This window comes from Miniopterus schreibersii (assembly GCF_964146895.1).
Source record: "Miniopterus schreibersii genome assembly, chromosome: 15".
In the NCBI taxonomy this organism is placed as follows: domain Eukaryota; kingdom Metazoa; phylum Chordata; class Mammalia; order Chiroptera; family Miniopteridae; genus Miniopterus; species Miniopterus schreibersii.
Window position 1 is genome coordinate 52013372 of NC_138115.1, and position 21391 is coordinate 52034762.

At 56.8% G+C, this 21391-nt stretch overlaps 1 protein-coding gene across 4 annotated transcripts in view; it reads right to left on the minus strand.

Annotated features, from left to right (window-relative positions):
• The window catches only part of ITPR1 (inositol 1,4,5-trisphosphate receptor type 1), a 181795-nt gene that overhangs the window by 99978 nt on the left and 60426 nt on the right, over positions 1-21391 (minus strand). For 3 of the 4 annotated variants that reach the window (XM_081159980.1, XM_081159977.1, XM_081159978.1), the window contains exons 5-14: positions 13097-13212; positions 8742-8828; positions 7824-7982; positions 7602-7700; positions 6535-6618; positions 6288-6434; positions 5743-5838; positions 4079-4123; positions 1098-1252; positions 143-242 (exon numbers count right to left, since the gene is read on the minus strand). In XM_081159980.1, the coding sequence (XP_081016106.1) occupies positions 143-242; positions 1098-1252; positions 4079-4123; positions 5743-5838; positions 6288-6434; positions 6535-6618; positions 7602-7700; positions 7824-7982; positions 8742-8828; positions 13097-13212 (1088 nt within the window). The remainder of the gene's footprint in view (positions 1-142; positions 243-1097; positions 1253-4078; positions 4124-5742; positions 5839-6287; positions 6435-6534; positions 6619-7601; positions 7701-7823; positions 7983-8741; positions 8829-13096; positions 13213-21391) is intronic. The other variant, XM_081159979.1, reaches the window with a different exon arrangement.

Here is a 21391-nt window from a genome sequence, read left to right on the forward strand (position 1 = left end):
GGCTATTTCAGAAGCCCGGGCTCGCTCTACTGGGTCCCTGGGGCAAAGGGCTGGCATCGCACTCAGGGGTGTCGGGGACCCCGGGGCCCCAGAAGGGCCCTGCGTCGGGGGGGGGGCCAAGGGGCGCCGGCCCCGGCCTCACCTTCAGCATCACAGGCTTCTCCTCCTCCTTGTCGATGGGGATGTTGGTGCTGTGCACCCAGGTGTTGGTGCACAGGTGTCGGAGCCGGACGTAGGAGTTCCTATGGGGGAAGAGGGGTTCGGGTGGGAATCCTTAGGTTCTCCACAGCCGCCGGCCTAGGACACATTCTATCCAACAACGAAACCACCAAAGCAGCCGATGCTGGGGTGAGTCAGAGACGTCCCAGCAACCCTGTTGGGCTTAAACATTTAAGATTTGGGACTTGCTGCCTGTGTGAGTGGCTTAAACTCTCCGAGCCTCAGTTTCTCCATCTGTGAGAAGGGGCGATAGGAACACCTATCTCACGGGGCGTTTGTGAAGATGAAATGAGAGAACACACGTGTGGCACTGGGCACGGCGTGCGGTCAATGCTCGGGAATGGCAGCCGCTACTCGGGAGATGGCTGCTGACTTTATTAGGGGTGAGCTTTGTCCCGTTTTATAGGCCAGTTATCCCCCCAGAAATTCTTTCTTCTGCAACAGAACCAAGAGTTAAATGTAGTAAAGTAACCAAAGACTGGTCTGATTTCTGAATACTTATAATAAAATTTACTTTGTACTCCGTGAATTTCAAATATTCCCGTCTCTAGAATTTCTCTTCAACTGTTCACTCAGTTCACCAGGAGACCCCTCCGCTGGGAAGGACGAGAGGAACGCAATGGGAACACCGAGCTACGCGACCTTCCGGTCTGGCTTGGGGACCTACACGTGGCACTTCTACCCAACCACTGAGGACTCACGATTGATGAGCCAAAAAAAAATTTTTTTAAATCAGACACCATTCCAGTGGGCAGTCAGAACAAGGCCTTTTCCAACCCCCACCCCCCGTAGAAAACCTTCAAGAAAGACTCCAGGACACCGGCCAGGCCACAGCCACCGGCCTGACTCGCGTGGGATAAGCCACGTTAGAGTCGCACCTGGGGACAAGGCTGTCGCCTCCGCGGAGAGTGGTGGGGTCTAGCTCAAAAATGGAGGAGATGTCGTTGCCTTCGGGCACGGAGACCAGGGAGTACACCATCTTCTCCTGGGCGTTCCGCAGCCTGCTGCGAGAGGCGTCCTGGTCGGGGTCCACCTGAGGAGCCAAGGCCAGAGTCAGGGATGCTGCGGGCCGCACCCATCGCCGACACCAGCAGGGCGCGGGCCACAGGAGGGGAGGAGACACGGCGTGAGCAATGGCAGGAAAGCTCCGGCGCCTCAGAGCAGCCACACAAGACGGGCGCGGCCTCCACGAGAGAACAGCCACGCGCTCCCTCCTTGGGTTGCAACAGAAATATTTAGAAAAGGGGGTTATGACTGTCGCCGTCCGAGGGCGGAGTGCAGCAGGGGACCCGCCGAGCCACATCCAGCTGGGCAGAGGGGGGGCAGCTGGAGAAACGCGTCCAGGGGACTCGGCGAAGGGCCGTGGCGTGAGCCACGGTGACACTGCCTCGCGGTAATCGGATGCGGCCTCTTCCCAGGAGGAGAAATACAACAAAGAGATCTGGCCCCAAGTGTCAGTAAGCAATGATCCCAGGGTGGCCAAGAAAATACCCGAGAGGTCAGGCCAGCCCTGAAAAAAAAGTTCGTCGTTAATCGCGAGGGCCGCCCACAACAGGGCCGGGAGGGGCCCCGGCTACGTGAGCGTCTGGCCGGGACTGACGATCTCGAGGGAGGCCGGATGAGCGATGACGAAAGTGTCCCCGAGAACCTAGACACCAGGGGCCGCCTGCCTGGGAAGGCGGGAGCAGGTGCCCAGCCCAGCACCCGCTGCTGGAGGCTTCGCGGGGCCGCTCTCAGCGCGGCGACGCTAAGGGGCTTGTTGGCAACGATTAGTGTCATCCTTGCAGGATGACAACCACCTGCATCTACTCGGGGACATTTGTTTTGGTCCTTAGTGTGCTTTGCTCAGGCGGATGCCCTGCCTCCTCCCTGAGGGGGGCAGAGAGGGAGGTGAAGTCTTAGGGGCAGAGGGGAGGAGCCTGGAGACGGCACCCGTGGGCCCCACCCGAGGGCTGCAGGCCATGGGCAGCCTGATCAGCTCGCCTGCAGCCCCAACTCCTGTCTGCAGAAAAGAGAAAAAGAAAAAATGCTGCTTTTATACCCCAAACCTGCCTCCTCCCTCTCCCGAGCTCCCGCCTCTAACACCACGTGGACCTTCCAGATGATCCCACACCTCGCGGTTCCGTCCACAGCAGCATGAGAACCCTCCCGGGAGCCCCACGCCTCTCCGAGCTCCACTCGGGACAGGGAGCTTTGCGTGGACCGTCCTCTCCCAGCCGCTGCGACCTGCAAGGCGTCCCCACGCCACGTCCACGGTAACCCCACCTGGTTCTGGTTTACGACCGCAGGCCGGCAGCGAGATCTCAGACACCTGCCGAGCCAGAGGAAAACCAGCACTGCGTTCAGGCCGTTCAGGCCGCCGTCCGGCGCCAAGAGCAGCCGCTCACCCTCTGCGCAGCTCTCGGTGCCCACCGCCTCCCTGATGGCGGGCGAGCGCCACCTGGTGGGAGCCCGGGCACAGTGCAGAGGCCCTCGGGCGGAGCCGCCCCCGGAGTCGCCCTCACAGCCCCCAGGCACTGGGTCCCGCGGTCCAAACGCCATCGCCCCCACCTCCCCCGCCTGGCTTCCCGCCACATCCCCGCTCCCTGCAGGAGGCCACAGTCTCCTCCAAAGTAACCTCGGGGGACACATACTGTCCCCCAGACGGCAGCAGGGAGACCAAGGAGGCAAGTCCCACGAGGGCAGACCTTTCTCTCAACATAAAGAAGTCTCGGGGACAAGAAGTGTCAGGAGAAGGGACACCCCTGCTGCCCCGTCTCCGAGCGCCCTCCACAGTGAACGCCACGCCGGGAGGGGGGGCGCAGGTCGCCGCGCACGCTGGCAGAACTCGGAGGAAGTGTCTCTACCTTCCGTTAACAGTGGGAAGAAAGCTTTCACACCGGGCTCTGGGAGTGGGGAGAAGAGGGCCCCGGGGAGAACAGAGGACAGGAGGGGAAGCCCCCCAGCAAGTCCAAGTCCAGGACACGCCCTCGGCAGAGCCCCTCTGCGTCTTCTCCAGAGCGAATGTCCTACCCAGATGCAACGAGAAGGTTCACTTTCCAAAAACGACGTCGTCTTATCTCCACTCAATTCCCGTCATGTGCCTACTGTAAAGTCCCTCCAATTCCTTAGGGAAAAAATAGCCCCAGTAACACTTAACCCATGCACCAGAGACCATCACGGGAACACGCTACGTCCAACAGAGCAGCAACCGTGTGGATTTCTGTTACCCCTGCACCAGAAGGAAGCCGGGACGAGGAAACGGCCTCATCCACACAACTCCTGCCCCCCTCAGCCCACCGCTGTGGACGCCTGCGCCCCAGGAGCCTGCGCATCAGCACCGACTGGCAGCGTGGCCTCCAGAGAAAGGCCCAGCTGGCACTGAAATCCCTCCCGCGTTACAAAGCCCATGGCTGACTCTGCGGAAGCAAGAACACACGGTTAGACAGCAGCGTGTCTAACAGACGGCAGGTGCACCGAGCCACCTGTCACCTCCACCGGCTAACGGGCACCGCCCACCTTGCACACGCATTCCTTGAAAATTCTGAATGAGTGACAGATTGGGGTCAACAGCAAAAGAACATTTGTTTGTAAAACGCCGTCTCCAACCCTGGAGTCTTCCGAGAGATACCACGAACTTCTGCAAAACTTAGAGACGGAGGCCCCTTGAGCGAGCACACACACAGCGTCGTGACGGACAGGCCCTTGAACCAATCAGGACACAGGACGTAGGACTGCCCGCAAGAAAGGCCCAGACGAGACCGTCTCTGAAGGCGGCCGATGGCGTCCCGTCCCCAGCACTCAGCGACCGCGGCGGGCTGGCGGAACAGCTGGCCTCGCCCTACCAGACAAAGACGAGAAGGCTCTGGCCCATACTTACTGAGGGCTGAAACTCCAGGCACTCTTCCTCAAAGTCAGGGTCTACCTGATGGGAAAGAATCGTTGGAAATTAAAACATCCACCCACTGCTCAAGGACTCGGCCCCACTTGCAGGAGGCGCCCAGGCCTGCGAGCACCTCCGAGCGGCTGAGAACATGTCCCTTCCCTCTGCTCACGACACCAGCATGCCACAACACGTCACAGGACCACAGCACACACGGACAACCTCCCGCCCCCGACGGGCGGCACACAGCAGGGAAAAAAGCCTGCGGTAACAGAAGACCAGTCTCCAGTCTGACATCCTCCCGCTCACTTCAGTGAGAAATAAAAAGTCTGCGGCCTCAGGAGCTACACTCGCTGTGGAACAGAGAGACCACCATGGATCTTGGTTGAGCCGTGGAATCGACATTTCCCACAGCTGGAGTGGGGTCCCCGATGCCCTGGGCTCCGTATTAAACTTAACTTAGTGTGACCTTTAGTTCTTAAAGAGTTCCAAGCCACCAGTTCATACCAATGTCAGGCATCCTGGGGGGCTGGTACATGAGACTTGGGCTTCCCTGGGGTCAGGGAGGGGCTCCCAGCCGGGCTTCACCCTGAGAATCTCTGCACAGCCCCAAATGCTGGCCCCAGACCATGGGGGGATCATCTGATGCACGACTAGAATCCGGTGGGAACGTGCATCGTGCATCTCCCAGCAGATCGTAGTAAAACTCAGCATCTGTCACACAGGAGGGTAGCTCCTTAACTTGGCACAAAAATTAAGAGGTAAATTCCTCCTGTCCTTCGGCAATAAGTCTTGTCTTTCTTCAGAAACCCTTATCAGACGTTTAAGGTGAAGTTCATTTCTTTGACACTGACATTCCTCTAAGTCAGGGGTGGGGAACGTTCGGCCCGAGGGCCGTATATGGCCCGAGAAATCCTTTGGTCTGGCCCTGCCAAGGCCTCCCCAAAGAGAAGCAGTTCCAGCCATCATATTAGGGGTGAGTTAATTAAATGTTTGTCCAAATACAGCAGGCTAATTTTTTATGTTGATAATTTTGTATGGCCCTCGAATGATGTTTTAAACATCCACATGGCCCTTGGCAGAAAAAAGGTTCCCCACCCCCGCCTGAGTACAAGATAAGCCCTGTCTGTTTGTTCCACTGATGCTCTGAGAACTACATGCCTCATGAAACTAATTCTTTATGTGCCTCAGTGCTGCCGGCATCGCCCGCCACGCGTCTCGACAGCCGTGTCTCAGGCGTTCCCGTCAGGAGCAGGGTGGGCAGGTAAGATGTGGGGAGAGCAGAGCTAATGAGCAGAACAGAACCGCAGTCCTAGCCCCAGGTTAGCATCCTTTTAAAAGATATATATACTCTGGCAGCAGCTTTTAAATGCACGACGCAGTGTTGACTGCGGTCACCTTGCTGTCCATCACGTGCCCAGGACAGCATCTCCTCTCCCCACATCTTGATGGAAACCCGCGGGAGGGACTAGGTGTGTCAACCAGTTACCTTTCCTTGTCTGTACGCAGGGAAAGGAGGCAGAAGGAAACAGAAAGGCAGGACAGGAGCAAGTGCCTGGGCGTCACCCAAGCCCCTCGCTGCCCAAGGCCTGCGGGGAAGGGAGGGAAGGGAGGGAAGGGGGCCGCGCCAGCCTCAAGGACGAACCCGGGGCTGCACTTACCTCTGCCGCTAGGTAGTGCCCTGTGGCCAGGTGCTTGAACCGGAAGAGGCTGTTCCAGTACCCCGCTCCGCCGCGGCAGGGGTCGTGTTGCACCACCTGTGAGAGGCGGAGGGAGCGGTCAGGGCGGAGGAAGTGTCAGCCCCAGCCGGGGACCCGAATCCCGGCCATCGCACACACGTCACGGTCCGGCAGCGACGTTTACCAGCTGAAAAAATCAGTATCTCCCAGCGAGCCCATCGTGTCGTATGTGATGCCAGAGCCCAGGCACAGGAAGCGCTAGCAACACGTCTCCCAGGAAATCGAGTCTCCCGGTTAACGTGAGTTGCGACAGAGAAACGGCGAGAGAGAGAAAACCAGGCGGAAGAGAGGATTCGACAGCCGGGGGAAGGAATTCCCGGTGTCAGTGTGTTTGCCTCCAAAGTAGACGCTGTTTCTGCCCCAGGCGCACCAGCAGCGTCGGACGTGGCGGGTCGGACGTGGCGGGATGGGGGTTCCTCTAGGAGCCCCAGGAAACAGGGTGGGCATCCCGCCTCCGGCCCCCTTACCTCCACTTCCCACAGGGCCTTGGAGCTGGTGGCGGACGTGGCCGACTGCCGGCCCGTGGTGCGCAGGAACACGTGCTGCTTCTTCCGATGCTCGTCGCAGGTGAGGAACTTCTCCTGCTCGGCGTGGAACAGCCTCACCACGTCCCCCTGCGTGTCACACCGAGGGATGAAGGAACGTGGACTTCAATCGGGACACCGCCGCCGCCCGGGGAGAGGCCCCCGGCCCAGCCACGGCGCCCACGCTCACCCCCTTCAGTATGTCCTCCTTGTTGTCGCTCCACTTCATGAAAAGCACGATCTTCCAGCTGGTGTTGCAGTTGACGGAATTGACCTGGGAGAGAATCGGGGCTCACTTCACGCTCCCCTCAGGGCAACTCTGACTTCCAGCCCCAGACCCGAAGGCCGGCACCCTTGCGGTTGAGGCGGTGCAGGTGCCGGCCCATTCGGAGCGAAGGGCCCGCCTGAACCAGCCACGGTGTGCGCTCCCCGACTACACCGCCAGGCCCCGCCCTTCTGGAGCGACATAGTCCCTCTTCTCTAAGTCTCTTCTGCAGCCAGAAAGTAAAGGCCCAGGGAAAACAAATCCTATAAAAGGGGACCAACTGCAAAGGTGAGAAAGTGTCCAGTGTCTACGTTCTGAAACGTTCGTGACACTGAACTCTTAGTGACAGTCCATCCAGTCCTCAGCCACACCCTGAAAACAGGAGTGACCATCGCCCATTCCACAGACAGGAAGACTGATGCCCAGGGAGCCTGGGGGACTAACCTAGAGCCCTAGAGCTGGGGTGGGGGCAGATTTGGGATTTGAACCCACACCTACTGACTCCAGAGCTGTGTCCTCAAACATTAGACAACTATTCACGTCCCCATTGTCCCTGTCCTGCGTCCTGTAACTGTCAGTTTAGAGGCTAAGGGGGGGAACTACCAGAAGCAAGTGTCACTCAACAGGGCTGCTGGTGGCCGCAGTGGATCCTCCTGAGAAATCAGCAAAAAGCACTCTCTCTAAAAGGACAAATTAGACAATAGGGCCCTTTGGCCAGAAAAACCTGGTAAGAGAGTCCCTTCTATGGCTTAATCAACTGGAAACCAATCCTCCCGTGACTTAAAGCTCCAAAAACTGCACCCTCGGGGGACAATCAGCCCCACCCATCACATAGCCCAGCACAGCCTCCTGAGGTGGCCCTGACTGGGCCTCAGTTTCCACACATGCCCATGTCGCTGCCGGAGTCACTGTCCACAAACACGCTGTGGCCCCGGGGCCTGCTCCTGCAGTGCCCCCCCGCCCCAGGCTGTGCCTCGGTTTCCCTTCCTTACCTCGTTGCAGCCTGGGTTGTCCACCAGCTGGTGGCTGCTGGCGTGTAGGGGCTGGCCAGCATTGACGGGGTTCAGGACGACCTTGTCACCTATGACCACCTGGAAAGAAGGGGCCGTGACAGCTTGTCACAAAGCAGGTCAGGAGTCGCCGGAGGCTCTGATTTAAAATTCTCCTACCCGACGGGTACAGTGCCGCCACAGCCCGGGGGGGACCTGACTCACACTGTCCCCGATGGACCGCAGCTTGTAGAAGGGCTGGATGTAGAACCAGGAGCCCTCGTTGCCCGCCTCGTCCAGCGTCACCCTCATGGCATTCTTCTCCAGCAGGGCGGGCAGCCTCTTGTTCACGGTCAGGTACTTGTTACTCTTCAGGTGCAGCAGCTGAAACCGGGGGGACAGGAGGGTGTCGGCGAGGCTCTGACCTCTGCGGCTCCTCCCAGCAGGTAAAGTGGGGGCCCAGCTCACCGGGAAGCTGGGGAGCCACAGAGGTGCCCCAGGCCGGGGATGGGAGGGCAGAGGGGCCGGAGTGGGGGGCGGGAGTGGGGGGCGGGAGTGGGGGGCCGGAGTGGGGGGCGGGAGGAGCACTAGGCCTCCCGGGCACGGCTGTCCCGAGTCCCCGGAAATGCGGCCCGGCCCGGTCCATGCGTGGCTTTCGGTTCTGCTCTCAGTAGGGCTCCGGCTGGGAAGAGGAGGGTGTCCCTCCCACCCACCTGGGCCCCGTCGTCTCACCCACCTGGGCCCCGTCGCCCCCTATCTGAACCACGTCGTCCCTTATCTGAACACCCACATGGACCACATCGCCCCCTATCTGGACGCCATAGCCTCGCCCACCTGGACACGTCGCCTCCTATCTGAACCCCGCCGCCCCGCCCACCTGGGCCCCGTCGCCCGCCCACCTGGATCACGTCGCCCCGCCCACATGGACCCCGTCGCGCGCCCACCTGGACCCCGTCGCCCCGCCCACCTGGACCCCGTCGCCCCGCCCACCTGGGCCCCGTCGCCCGCCCACCTGGATCACGTTGCCCCCACCTGGATCACACCGCCCCGCCCACCTGGGCCCGTCGCCCGCCCACCTGGATCACGTCGCCCCGCCCACCTGGGCCCGTCGCCCCGCCCACCTGGGCCCGTCGCCCCGCCCACCTGGATCACGTTGCCGTACTGGATCACGGTCCCCAGCAGCTTCCTGTTCTCCGTCTCGTTCTGCTTCTTCTCCAGGTCGGCCGCGTGCTGCGCGTGGAGACGGGAGATGGTCACGGTCACGGTCCCTGCGCGCCGTGGTCCGAGCCAGGCCGCGGCCGACCAGCCCAGAAGCGCGCAGGCCCCGCCCCCGCCTCTGCCCCTCGGGTCCGCGCGTGGGCTCAGGGCGAGGCCCCGTCACGAGCGACGCGTTCTCATTCTCGTTCCCCTGAGCCCACGTGCTTTCGAGGGCGGCGGGGTGGGCGGAGGGGGCCTGTGACCCCTTAGGGCGCGTAGAAGCCCCGCCTGGAGCTGCGCGTGGACGAAGGCCGACTCGAAACGCTGGTGGGGCCGCTGCCGGCCCGGGCCTGGCTGCCCCTGGGCAGGCGCGAGCCTGTTTCCCGTCTGCAAAATGCGGACCGCGGGGCCCGCACCCAGGCCCCGCGGCGTGTCCCGCGGCGTCCCGGGGCGCTCGGCGTTCTTACTGGACGGTAGGTGCCATTCATCTCACGCTCGCCGGGCTCCCTCGAGGGGAGGACCCGTATCCCAGTTCTCAGAAAGAAACCGGCTCCGAGAGACCAGACGGTTGTGTCGCCAGGTGGATGCTGGGTACAACCGGGCTTTGTTACACTATTTTCTCTTCTGTGTGTATTTGAAATTCTGCTTACAAAGCTCTTTTTATTCAAAGTGGCTTGTCCATTGAGTAGCAGAAATAATCCTCGAAGCCACATCTGGGTTAACTCCAGATTTACACTGTTCCGCGGGAGGCTGGGAGCGATTACTGGTACACATTCCGCAGGCTGGGAAAATGATGTTGAACAGAGCCCCCGAATCGCCTCCCAGGGCCGCCAACCTGAACGGCCATTTCTCCTTCGGCACTGAAAGTCCTGTTAGCACCTCAGAACAATGCTACCAGAGAACGGGTTTCATCCCAGGCCATAGAGGAAACCGTCCTTCCAGCCCGTCTCCCAAACTGAAACTGAGTAAGACACGGGTAAAATCACAGAGACTAAATTGAGCAGCTCATCTGGTGGGTGGGACACCCGGGCGCCCACTCATGTACTCTGGGCCGGTTTCCAGCATGTCTTCCTCGAGGTCCCCTTTCCATGAGGTGAGACACCCCAGGTGCCAGTGGATAACGGGCCTCTTCCCAGGTAATGTGTCTGCATTTCCACAGGCCCCTCTGGACTTGCTCTCAAGAACTGCCAGTGGCCTCATATAAGAAACACTAACCTAAAATATTAATTCCTACCTACGTTCAGACTAAGTATAAAAGTGTCAACTCCACAGTCACTGCCATATCTAAAATGTCAAATTAGTCATCACGAAGACATAGTCTCTATATTAAAGATTAAACACAGCATCACAAAGTCCAGGGCATTTGTCCAAAAACACACCAAAGGTAAAATCAGAATAGAAAATGCAACAAATTGTAGGATAAATATCCACAAAGTTTTCTTAAAATATCCCCTCACATCTGAAACTGCTAAGAGGTTTGGCGACGCCCAAGCCTCCGCGTACCCACCGAGTGCGCACTGGGTGCGTGAAGCCTGCAGCTCATTCTGAGAGCTCACTTCCCCTGTAAGCTTTGTCCAAGGAGAAAGCGCTCTATGCATTTCACCTTTTCCATAAACACTGAATGTGTCCATCTGCACTCACACACCAATCCTTGGAAAACTCCTTCTGCAAAACCAAATCCGGTCTTTCCCCCCGTTTTAGGAGGTCTAGTTGACAGCCAGCACTGTCAAATTCTGCTCTCCGATGGAAACATCTGGATTTTTAGGTCCAACAGGTGAGGCAAAGGGTCGGTCAAGAGGAGGTAAGGTTCGAACGACACCTGGGCCCACCGACCAAGGCTGCCTCTGCCCTCGAGGATCAGATCTGGCTCATTAAATCCCACACTGTAAGGCCAGACCCAGTACAACCTTCCTGAAGGACAATTTGGCCAAGCCCATCGAAATTTTTTCAACGGGACGAACTTTGATTTATCAATTCCACTTTCAGGAGTTTCTCCTAAAATAATCTGGCAGGTGCACAAGGCCAGACAACACCTTCCCCCCCAGAACTGCCAAAATTGTCAGGATCCCAAATACTCCCCACCGCCCTAGGGCCTGGCTAATTAAAATTACATCAGGTAGCCCTGGCCGGTATAGCTCAGTGGTTAGAGCATCGGCCTGTCCACCAAAGGGTCTTGGTTTCGATTCCCGGTCAAGGGGATGTACCTGGGTTGCAGGTTCGATCCCCACCCCCTTCCACTCTCTCTAAAGAAATCAATGGAAAAAATTTCGTCCGGTGAAGATAAATAACCAAAAAAATCACATGCATGTAGATCTATTGGTCTTTTCCCTTGCACAAGGGGTTGAGGGCTGTTTTGGATTTCTAAGGAAGAAATCACACTCTACACTGTGGCCTTCACCACCATCATTCACCACGAACGTTACCATGTTCCCTGAGCAACGTCAAGGTCAACCCCACACAGTCACCTGTTGTTTTATCTCAGAAATAGAGAAGCCATTATTAAATTACTGCAGAAAGGTCACTGTTCCGGGGACCTGAATCAAAGGCCAACAAGCTCTGCATTATGTAACGTGATACTGAGCTAAGGCCTCTGCAAACAAGCGATGCAGGCGGGACCCAGGCTCGGGAGACGGGAGAGACCAGAGGGAGCCGGCCACTAGATGTCATCCTCCAGACGGCTGCTTAGTGTTGCTAACCCCAGTCAGCAAAGGAAGTCAAGTGGTCTAGACAAATAATTCCTTAAATGGCATTAATTTAAAATAATCTGACCTTTGATTGGGGTCCTGCACAGTTAGTTGACAAAAATAAAAATGAAAACCCACTGGAGACCGGCCATCAGCCCCCAGTGGCAAGTCGCTGCCTAAAATACAACATTTTAATGACTGTGCTGAGCCCGACACCAGAGGGAAAAGGTCCCAATAAGCCAGAAACGGGACCCGCAGAGTCAGCACCCGGGGCCCGAAAGTCACGGCAGCAATCCTAAATCAGGGCTGCCTCCCTCTAAACTTCTCTTAATGCACAAACAGCATAAAAGAGCTGCCTTGTTTTGTTTTATTCTGTTTTTATGAGGAGTTCGAAGTTCCTGATCACCTTTGGGATTGCATTTTACCGACTGTGCAGTTTTGTCACAATCCACTTGTGGGGAGGGGCCCGGGAGGAACCGCTGATGAAGCAGCACAGATCTCAGGGCAAACGGGCGGCTGAAGGACCCTGGCCTGAGCCATTGCTGGGCTGGTGCTGGGTGTGTGCTTTAAACGTTTAATTGCACTAGTTGCCAACATTTTATTCCTCCTTGATAATTCATTTTCTAACATGTGGAATCTTGATACATTATTTATGAATTTTGTTATTTGTACAGTTACGTGTCTGCTACGGTCGGTGGGGGCTGAGATGCTCTGCTCTGAACTGTTCAAATAATGATGCGATTCCTTGTCTTCAAGGCGCTGTTTCCACCGTCTCTTCTCTTACCCTCTGACTCCCACAGATGCCTCAGGCAGAGGCTGGTCCCTTCCGCTTCCTCCAGGAAGCACTCCCTGACCACATGTCGCCACCCTAATTCACAAAGATGGATTTGGGTGCCCCTCCGGTGCTCCCCAGCCTCGGTGGCCGCCCTGTAACAGGCCTGCACATGCTCCCCCGCCCCCTATGTTCGTTACCAGCTGTACTGAGCTCCTGGAGGGTTCAGACGCCGTCTCAGTTTCATCAGCGCCCAGCACAGTGCTCGTGCATTCAACAAATATTTCTTGAGCACCTACTGTGTGCCTGACACTATTACAGACTGTTCCTGCTCTATGGAGCCGTCATTCTAATGAGCGACAGATGATAAGGGAACTGCTAAGTGTAACTTGGACCATGATCAGTGTTGACAAAGACACCCATGGGGTGCTGTGGGGGAAGGAGGCACACAGGCATCACTGGGCTAGGAGGCGGGAAAGTCCTCGCTGAGATGAGACCTTGACTGAGATTCGAGGGAGGCAAAGCTCTGAGCTTAGGAAGAGCCAGGAGAAGCAAGTTCGAGGCAGAACTGAAAACTGCAAAAGTCGTGGGGCTGCTAAGAATCTGTGGGGCTCAGACACCTGAAGAGGAAGGCGGGAGCCCAGGGCGGCCGGCACCGAGGCCATGCAGGGCCCCGGGCGCGAGGTGCGGCGGGGAGACTGCATGCTCACGCCTGACGGCACACTCCCCGGGGTGGCGGCCCGGACCCCTCTCCCCAGGGCTGGCTCCTCTGCCGCTTTAGCAGAGTGCGGGAAGCCGGGCCCGAGCCGGCGGCCGCCCGCAGCCCCCCGGGCCCCGGTACCTACGTGCAGTTTGTTGAGCAGCACGGCGTCCGTGGTGCTGTTGGCGCCCGGCTTGGCCGCCTTCCAGAACTGCTTCTGCGCGGAGTAGCGGTTCATGGGGCAGAGCTTGAAGAGGCAGTCTAGGGGCAAGGCAGAGAGGCGGTCACGAGAGGGAGGTGCTCGGCCGGGAACCCTCCCCCCGAGGCACAGGTGTCAGGGACTCCGTGTGGGTATCAACAACAGGCCCAGGCAACTCTCAGCACCGGAACGTGAGGCTACAGAGGGGGAAACTGAGGCCGGGGAGGAGCAGGGCTGGGGCTCAGCGTCCAACCCAGGCTCTCGCTGCTGCCCACAGCTTCTCCTCTCCTTTTAACGGGCGAGTCAGAGGACCGACACCCCCGCTGCACATCAACACACAGGGGCATCGTCTGTGTAAACCCCACTCTTCAATCCAGCTCACGTAACGGCTACGAGAGACGCTCGCACGGAGGGACCTACGGGGGCAGAGGTCTCTCTCGGGTTGTGTACAGGCGATTCTCTGGGAGCAGAAAGTATCTGGACTTGACCCGGGACAGTCATGTCCTTGTCCCTCGGTCTCAGTGCATCGTGGCCTCCTTCCTGTGAGGTTCGCCTGGGCGCGCGTGACCCCCTACACACTGTCCTACATAGAAGCAGCCCTAGCAGAATGGACTGGTGGCGGCAGTCACCCGGATATTAGACGTAATAAACAAAACCACTGAGAATATTGTCTCTAGTGAGGAACCTCACCGAAAGCACCCGCGTGCCTAAGGCGCTAACGAGACTGACCACCACGCTCCCAGGACACGCCGTCACTGTTAGTCTTAATGCTTCCCACCAACGTCTGTGTTTCTGCTTGTCTTCATAATGTCTATAATGTATTAGTACAGTAACACTATATCCAATAATATGTATGTAACAAATACACACACACATAGTTCAGGGGTGTACGTGTCAATTTTTTAAACAGCGGTATGCCATCAAAAAAGTTTAGAAACAACTGCTCTTAAAAATGAGTACCCAAATGGACGCTCCCTGAAAAGTTTACGTTGACGGACTGGGTTTCAGATGGTGAACACTTGTAGAGTAAAATGAATAAATTTGGAAGGAATACCCAGATTTGAAGAATTTCCCCTGAAAGTAGATCAGCACAAGCGTTCAGAACATTTCGTCTACTCACTGGACACTCAGATTCCCTCAGAGGACCCTGGGCAGGCGAACACCTAGGCCATCTTGGCCAAATAACAACCTTGGGGTTACAAACACTCGTTTGCCATCAGCACACAGACGCTAGGAGTTCCTCCGAACCGGATCACCCTTCCAGTCGGAGTGCGTTTTACCAAGTGCAGCACCTGCACACATACTTGACATTGTTCAGAAGAAAAATTAATTGTAGCACTGAAAGGTACCTTCCCCTTTCTATAATCTCCTCCACTAAATAGTTCTACCTGGTCACGTGACACTGAGGTCTGTTTTTGTCGAGAATCCGTTACTGTGAGTATTCGAGCCCACGAAAGACACCATCTAGGTCTTTGGAGAGCAAAGCACACAGCAGGAAACCTACTAAAAACAGGCTGTCCCCCCCACCTCGTGTGGAAGCCACAGGCCATTGTCATTTACGGTATCAGTGGCAACTTAGTGCTGACACTGAGAGACACATTTTCCCACCGTTTGATGTAAGTGAACTCTCCACCACCCTGAGAACAAGCACACACAACCCTGAGATGACTGGCCAGCGTCAAATGTCGTGTCTTAGACACGAAGCCAAGGGGGGCACCTGGGCTGGGCAAGGGGGCTTCCTCGACAATCACGACTTTAAAAAGCATTCAGAACACTTCAGTCACCAGTATTAGCATCGGACACAGGACCCCCTGTACGGACCACGTGAAATAACAACTTCGAATCTGGTCAATAACAAGACACTGAGTGAGAGACGGCCCAGTCCTTCCCTCCCCCACGCGTCATGTACTGACCGCTGCAGGGTACACAGTCCAAAACCAAACTGGGTTTCAGCTGATTTTGGGAACCTCCAGGCTGAATCCACGATGCCAAGGGACTCGCATGCCACGGAAAGTTCCCCTGTGACGGCTCACGGTGGGGTCAAGCACCCACCTAACACACCGATGGGCCACAACACGAGCTGCAAACTTCAGATGGCCTGACGATCACCCAGGGGAAGAGCTGAATTTAAGCACCGTGGGCGTAGCCACAGCCTTGCTGCCACTCCCACGCCCGCTGCGTTCCTGGGGCAACAGTTACACTGGACTAAGCGCGTGTACAACCAAGCGTCTGTGTACACACAAGGGATGCCGAGGCGCTCGTGCCAGGCCCGCGTTAGCCTTGCTGATTTCGCCCTGGCTTCCCAGTTGCTTAGCAACTGATGCAAAGTGAAGAAATTAAATCAAGCAACTCAAACGCGATGGTAAAGCCACCTTCCGAAACCCTGCAGCTCGGCAGCTCCGAGCCGCCCTTTGCCCCTCGGTGGGCACAGCCGGGCGAGAGGGAGGTTCTGCTGGAGCCCCTCCCGTGCTCGGTGCAGAAGTGGGAAGCTCAGGGCCGGCGGAGCGCGTGCAGGCCGCCCGCCGGGAGGGGTGAGAGAGCACGGAGTGCGTGTCAGCGCGCACACGCACGCACACGCACACACACGCACGCACACGCACACACACGCACGCACATGCACACACACGCACGCACACACACGCACGCACGCACGCACACAGTTTATCTCCCTCCGAAGAAACGCCACGAAGCCCGCCCCGCGGCCAGCGCCGCTCCAGGCCTTGCAGAGCGCGCTGGGCTGGGCTGGGCTGGGCTGAGCTTTCAAAAAACTACCCGGCGGTTCCTGAGCCGCCGCAGAGCCACGCCGCCCGCGCGGGAGTCGGCGGCGCACAGGGTCCGGGGCGGCCGCCCAGGGCTGTGGACCGTGACGGTCTGTGGCTCAAACGCCGGCCCGGGGGGTGGCTGCCGGGAGGACGCCGAGCGCGTAGTAGGCGCGTTAGCTACGGAAGGGGCTCGGTTCTGCGCAGGTCAGCGAGACCGGCGGTGGGAGGGGCCGCCAGGGTGGGAGGAGCCATCAAAGTGGGAGGGGCGCTGAGGTGGGAGGGGCCATCAAAGTGGGAGGGGCTGTCAGGGTGGGAGGGGCCATCACAGTAGGAGGGGCTGTCAGGGTGGGAGGAGCCCCTGAGGTGGGAGGGGTCATCACTGTAGGAGGGGCCATCGAGGTGGGCGGGGCCTAAGGGGTACGTGGAGCCTCCGCGGGGGGCTGCCAAAGAAGAGCTGAAAGACCACAGGCCTCCCCAGGCCTGGGAGAGGGACCCCGAGGGCGGGGACCTCCTCTGCTCTGTCGGCCCGGTAACCCCCGAATCAATCATTCACGGCTGTCATCCCCGGGGCTCCAGGAGGGACGCGGGTAGGTCCTCCGGAGTCATTTCCAGCCCTGAGCCCCCAGGAGCCTATTCGCACATCCCACCACTATTTATTAAAGGGCCCACTGTGTGCTGGGGACAGTAGTGGGTTCTGAAAATAAGACAACCATGAACCAGGCGTGCAAGTTTCCTAAGACAACCCCAGCGACAGCGGGCGATCTGTCAAGGACACAAGTGTATTAAGCGCTTGGGGGCAAGAGCGCCCCAAGGTCACAGTGGGGCTGGTGCGGAGCGGGGGCGTCAGGGAAGGAGAGCTGGGGGGGGCAGGGGCCGGCCTGGTCAAGCACCTGGACACCCAGCCTGGAGATGGGCCTGAGGGTCCCGGCAGAGCCAGCGCTGGGGCTGGGAGGCTGGAGCAGCCGGGGGCTCGCCTCCTGCAGGGTGAGCGGGGCAGGGTGCAGCTGCCAGGAGCCCCCACGGGGCTCCCACCCTGCCTGGCGCGGCTCAGGTTCCCAAGGGAGCTTTTTTTTGGTGATGGTGCCTCTAAGAAAGGGAAGGCTGGGCGGGCCAGTTTGGGGGACAGGAGTGAGAATGGAGAATTTCATTTTGGCGATGCGCACTTTCAAACGCCTATGGAACCAACACCGCAGCTGACAGGAGAGTAGGCCGTCCACCGAGGAGCAGGGTGAGACTACAGAGCTGTCAGTTATTTCAGGCGGTGAGGGGGAGACAGGGCAGGGGAAGGATGGGGCTGCTGGGGCGGCGAGGAGCGTGGAGGAAGTCAGAATCACAAACACAGCGCAGCTCCCATCTGCCACCGGGGAGATCGATCCAAATCCGGAGAACATGCTCCTGGAGGCTGACGAAAGCTAGAACTGGATTCGGTTTCCGTAGGGCGGAATAAAGGCCCTTTCTCTTCTTCTCCACCCCCCAGACCTCCCAAAAAAAACAACACAAAGGAAATTAAAACTCAAAAACCCAACTCCATCTTCTGTGAAACTCAACTCCACGGTCCCGAGGTGCCATAAATGAAGATGGGAAGAGTGGAGGTGGGCCTTGCAGATGGAGGGGAGCAAACCTCCGTGTCTACTGGCCCTGTGGAAGCCGGGATGGCACCGTACAGGGCATTTCACTGCCCACGCGGAGCAGGGACAGCGGGCTCCGGGGGCTGAGGACGGTGGCGAGGACCGGGAGTGGCAGATCGCCCTGTCCGCCCCCCACGTGGAAACACACGGAGGCTTTTGGAGGGAGAGAGGACTCAGCAAATGCTACAGAAGAGCCAAGCAAATAAAGAAAAGTAGGATCTGACTAACTCCAGGGGAAAGATGCATATTAAAATCAGGTGTATGTCTTCAGCTCAGCAGTGACCAGTATTTACATAGTCATAAGAGCCTGAGACTGAATATTACTTCAGCCAAGAAAAAAGTGACGTAACTCCAATGGGAGCCTGCAGGAGGAGCGGGGAAGCGTCGGAAAGCCAAGCTCGTCCACAACAACAGGAAGGCCAAGGGTGATGCTGAAAGTAGGTTAATCCTCAGGCATCGAGAGGCTCCCGCCATCGGGAAACGGGGGTAAATACCAGAACAGAAGGTTGAAACATTTTAAATTCTTGCCGCTGGAAGCGGGAAGGCATGAGGCTCACACACGGGACTGTTGGTTTTATCCTGCATTTTATCAATATTTGACCTTTGTTACTGAGGTGAAAGTCACACCATAAAATCAACCACTGTAAAGTGAGTGACGCCGCAGAACTTAGTCCATTCACGGTGTTGTGCAAACCCACCTGTGTGTGTCCAAAACATCTTCATCGCCCCTGAAGGCAGCTCTGTGCCTGGGAAGTTCACCCCCACAGCCCCCAGTATTTCACCTTTAAAGGATGTGCACGTACCAGTGAACATACTGCCTTTTTTAAAGGACCTTTTCGTATTCAGTTGCTGTTCAGTTTTTACTGAGCTGTCACTTATCAACAGAGTGACAGCAGCCCTGGGCTGAGTAAGGCTCAGGATCAAGAGGGCCACGGAGACCTTTCCACACAGTGGGCGCCACACGGACGGGGTGGCTGCTCTGGACAGCACCCGGGCATGACTCCAGTTAGGTAAATTCACATAACCTATAATGTACCCCCCCCCCCCGCCCCCGCTAGTGGGCGTGTGTCGCAACGAAACCCCGCCCAGGCCCTCGGGTCTCGCAGCCACAGGTGGGAGCAGGTGCGGGGAGGAGAGCATTTCTCAAGAAGGCGCCTGTTCCCAGCAGGGCAGGAGCGACCACCAGTCCCACACCCGCCACACGCCACGGAGCTGGGAGGGAAGTAAGCCGAGCGCCCAGGCAGGAGAAGTGGGGCTGCCGGTACCTGGCCCAGTCCCGCTGAGTCTGCCCTCGGGGCCACGTGCCCACTTCACGGTCCCGCGCCCCCACCCTCCGGCGAGCGGCAGCAGTTAACTAGACACACACGGTCCCCGCACTCAGAACCTGAGCTCTTCAAACCCGCCCAGTGACCAAAAAGGTAATCCGCAGGCTGTCATTTTTTTTTAAAGTGCTTTCATTGATTTTAGAGAGAGGCAGGGAGTGGGAGAGAGAGAAACACCAATGATGAGAGAGAATCACTGATCGGCTGCCTCCCGCACGCCCCCTACTCGGGCCCGAGCCCCAAACCCGGGCATGTGCCCTGACTGGGAATCGAACCAGTGACCTCTTGGTACCTGGGACGATGCTCGACCACTGAGTCACACAGGCCGGGCTGTCTTCTCTTTCTTTTTTAATTCTTCACTCAGTGGTATATATAAAATGCAACTTTCTATAGAGATAACTCAAGGGGAGACTGACATTAGCTACAATTCTGAAAAGTTTAAGTGTTAACTGTTCTTATCTTGCCTTTTTAAAAGAATAAGAGGCAACAGAATAACAATTTCAGAAAGGACAATAGAATTAAAAAAGAGAAGGGGGACTATTAATTCCCCACCGAGGAAGCTAAGATTTAAAAGAAGTCATGAAACGGGACAAAACAGTCTGTTTTCAGGACTCGCCCAGCTCAAACCTACTGCGCTGGAAGTTCCCCGAGGGCTGGCCTTCCCTGCCCCACGCATCATCATCCTGGGCCCGTGGCATTCAGCGAAGATGAGGCCAGTGAGGACACGGGTGGGTACGCGGGACGGGAGGGGGCACTGAAAAGGCAGCTCAGGAAAGGAAAACCTGCTCCACCCCAACCAAAGCCTTCCGCAAACAACACAGCTCCACGTGGCTGGGTCGGTGGCACGTTAGTCACCTTTCCCAGGCCGTGACAGGAGCCCTTTGGGGTTAAGTGGCATTTTCCAATTGGGATACAGATAAACCTTCCATTACCTGTCTGCAAAAATATATTGTTATTAAGAGACAAAGGTTTTAAGCTTGAAGTCCAATTTATCAAGAAACTACGGCCTGACCCAAGGTTGTGAAAAATTTTTACACCTGTGGTTTCTTCTAAGAGGTTTATAGTTTTAGCTCTTATATTTAGATCTTTCATCCATTTTGCATCAACTTCTATATACCGTGTAAGGTAGGGGTCCAACTTCATTCTTTTGTGTGTGGAAATCCAGGTGTCCCAGACCAAGTGTTAAAAAGACTACTTTTCCCCGGCCGGGCATGGCTCTGGTTGAGCATCGACCTAGGATCCAGGCGATCGGGGTTCGATTCCCAGTCAGGGCACAGGCCCAGGTTTCGGGCTCAATTCCCAGTCAGGGGCGTGCAGGAGGCAGTTGATCAATGAGTCTCTCATCACTGATGTTTCTCTCTCTCTCCATCTCTTTTCCTCTCTCTTAAATCAATAAAGATTTATATATATATATGACTACTTTTCGTTTTTATTTGCCTTGCTACCCATGTTAAAAATCCATGAACTCTCAATTATGGGTCTCCTTCTCCTCTTAACAGGGGATCAATGTCCATCCAGCCCTCCTTATCAATAAAAGAAAAAAAGAACTTCTCAATTATTTTAAAATGATGTTCTAGAAACTCACCAAGAAAGAACACGAATATAAGGATATTTGAAATGTAAAATTAGCATAACTTCTCCAGAACTTAAACAAATACAGCCTACAAGAACACAAACAGCATCTAGAGCGCACGTGGGTCTGAAAGCCCAACTTTTCAAATATGGGAAGAGGCATGAAGGTCTTCAACACAGATCTTGTTGGCACAGGAAGGCACTGTGAGGTGACATTCCCAGGCCGCGTTCCTTTGCGGTCAATGACTTTGAAACAATGGATGTGACACCATATTTGGTGAATGCAGCTCTGACCAAGTTCTTTTCCAGGAATAAATGCAACTCGTAACACCGAATGAATTCCCCTGAAGACCACAAAATTATGATGTGGTTTCGTGAGCTGTCCCACCCAACCAAGAAACTGGGCGAGGCTCACACTCTGTATTTCTCCACTCCTGTGCTAGGACGGCTGGCGTCACTGTGGAACTCGCTGCTGGGGAGCACATCAGTCTTAGAGGGACGGCCACGGAAATCAGCTCAAGCGCCACAACCCTGACCTTCTCCCAAGGAATGTGTCTACCTCCATCGCCTCTAAATTCCCGGAACACCACCCTTCACACCATCCCCCCCACGTTACCATTTCTAAACAGCCCACAGACGATCATCTTACGTAGAAAACACAAACACCCACATACATATAGCTGACGTGGGTCAGGAAAGGGTTCTCAATTTAGAAGCTAAAAATTATTTAAACCCTTCTCAAGAAGCACAGAACGGGGAAGGTCCACAGAGATGGAGCCCTTGCTGAGACCCAGTCCCTGGACCCTCGAGGAGCCCATCTGCACGTCGCCAGCAAGGCCACCCACACCACCCCCCAGGGTTGGTATAACCTTACAATCACGCGGTTGTTTACGGCCTTAGGAATCCTGGACGCCCAGACTATCGGTAGAACCGGCAACATGAACGAGTCTTGGCCTG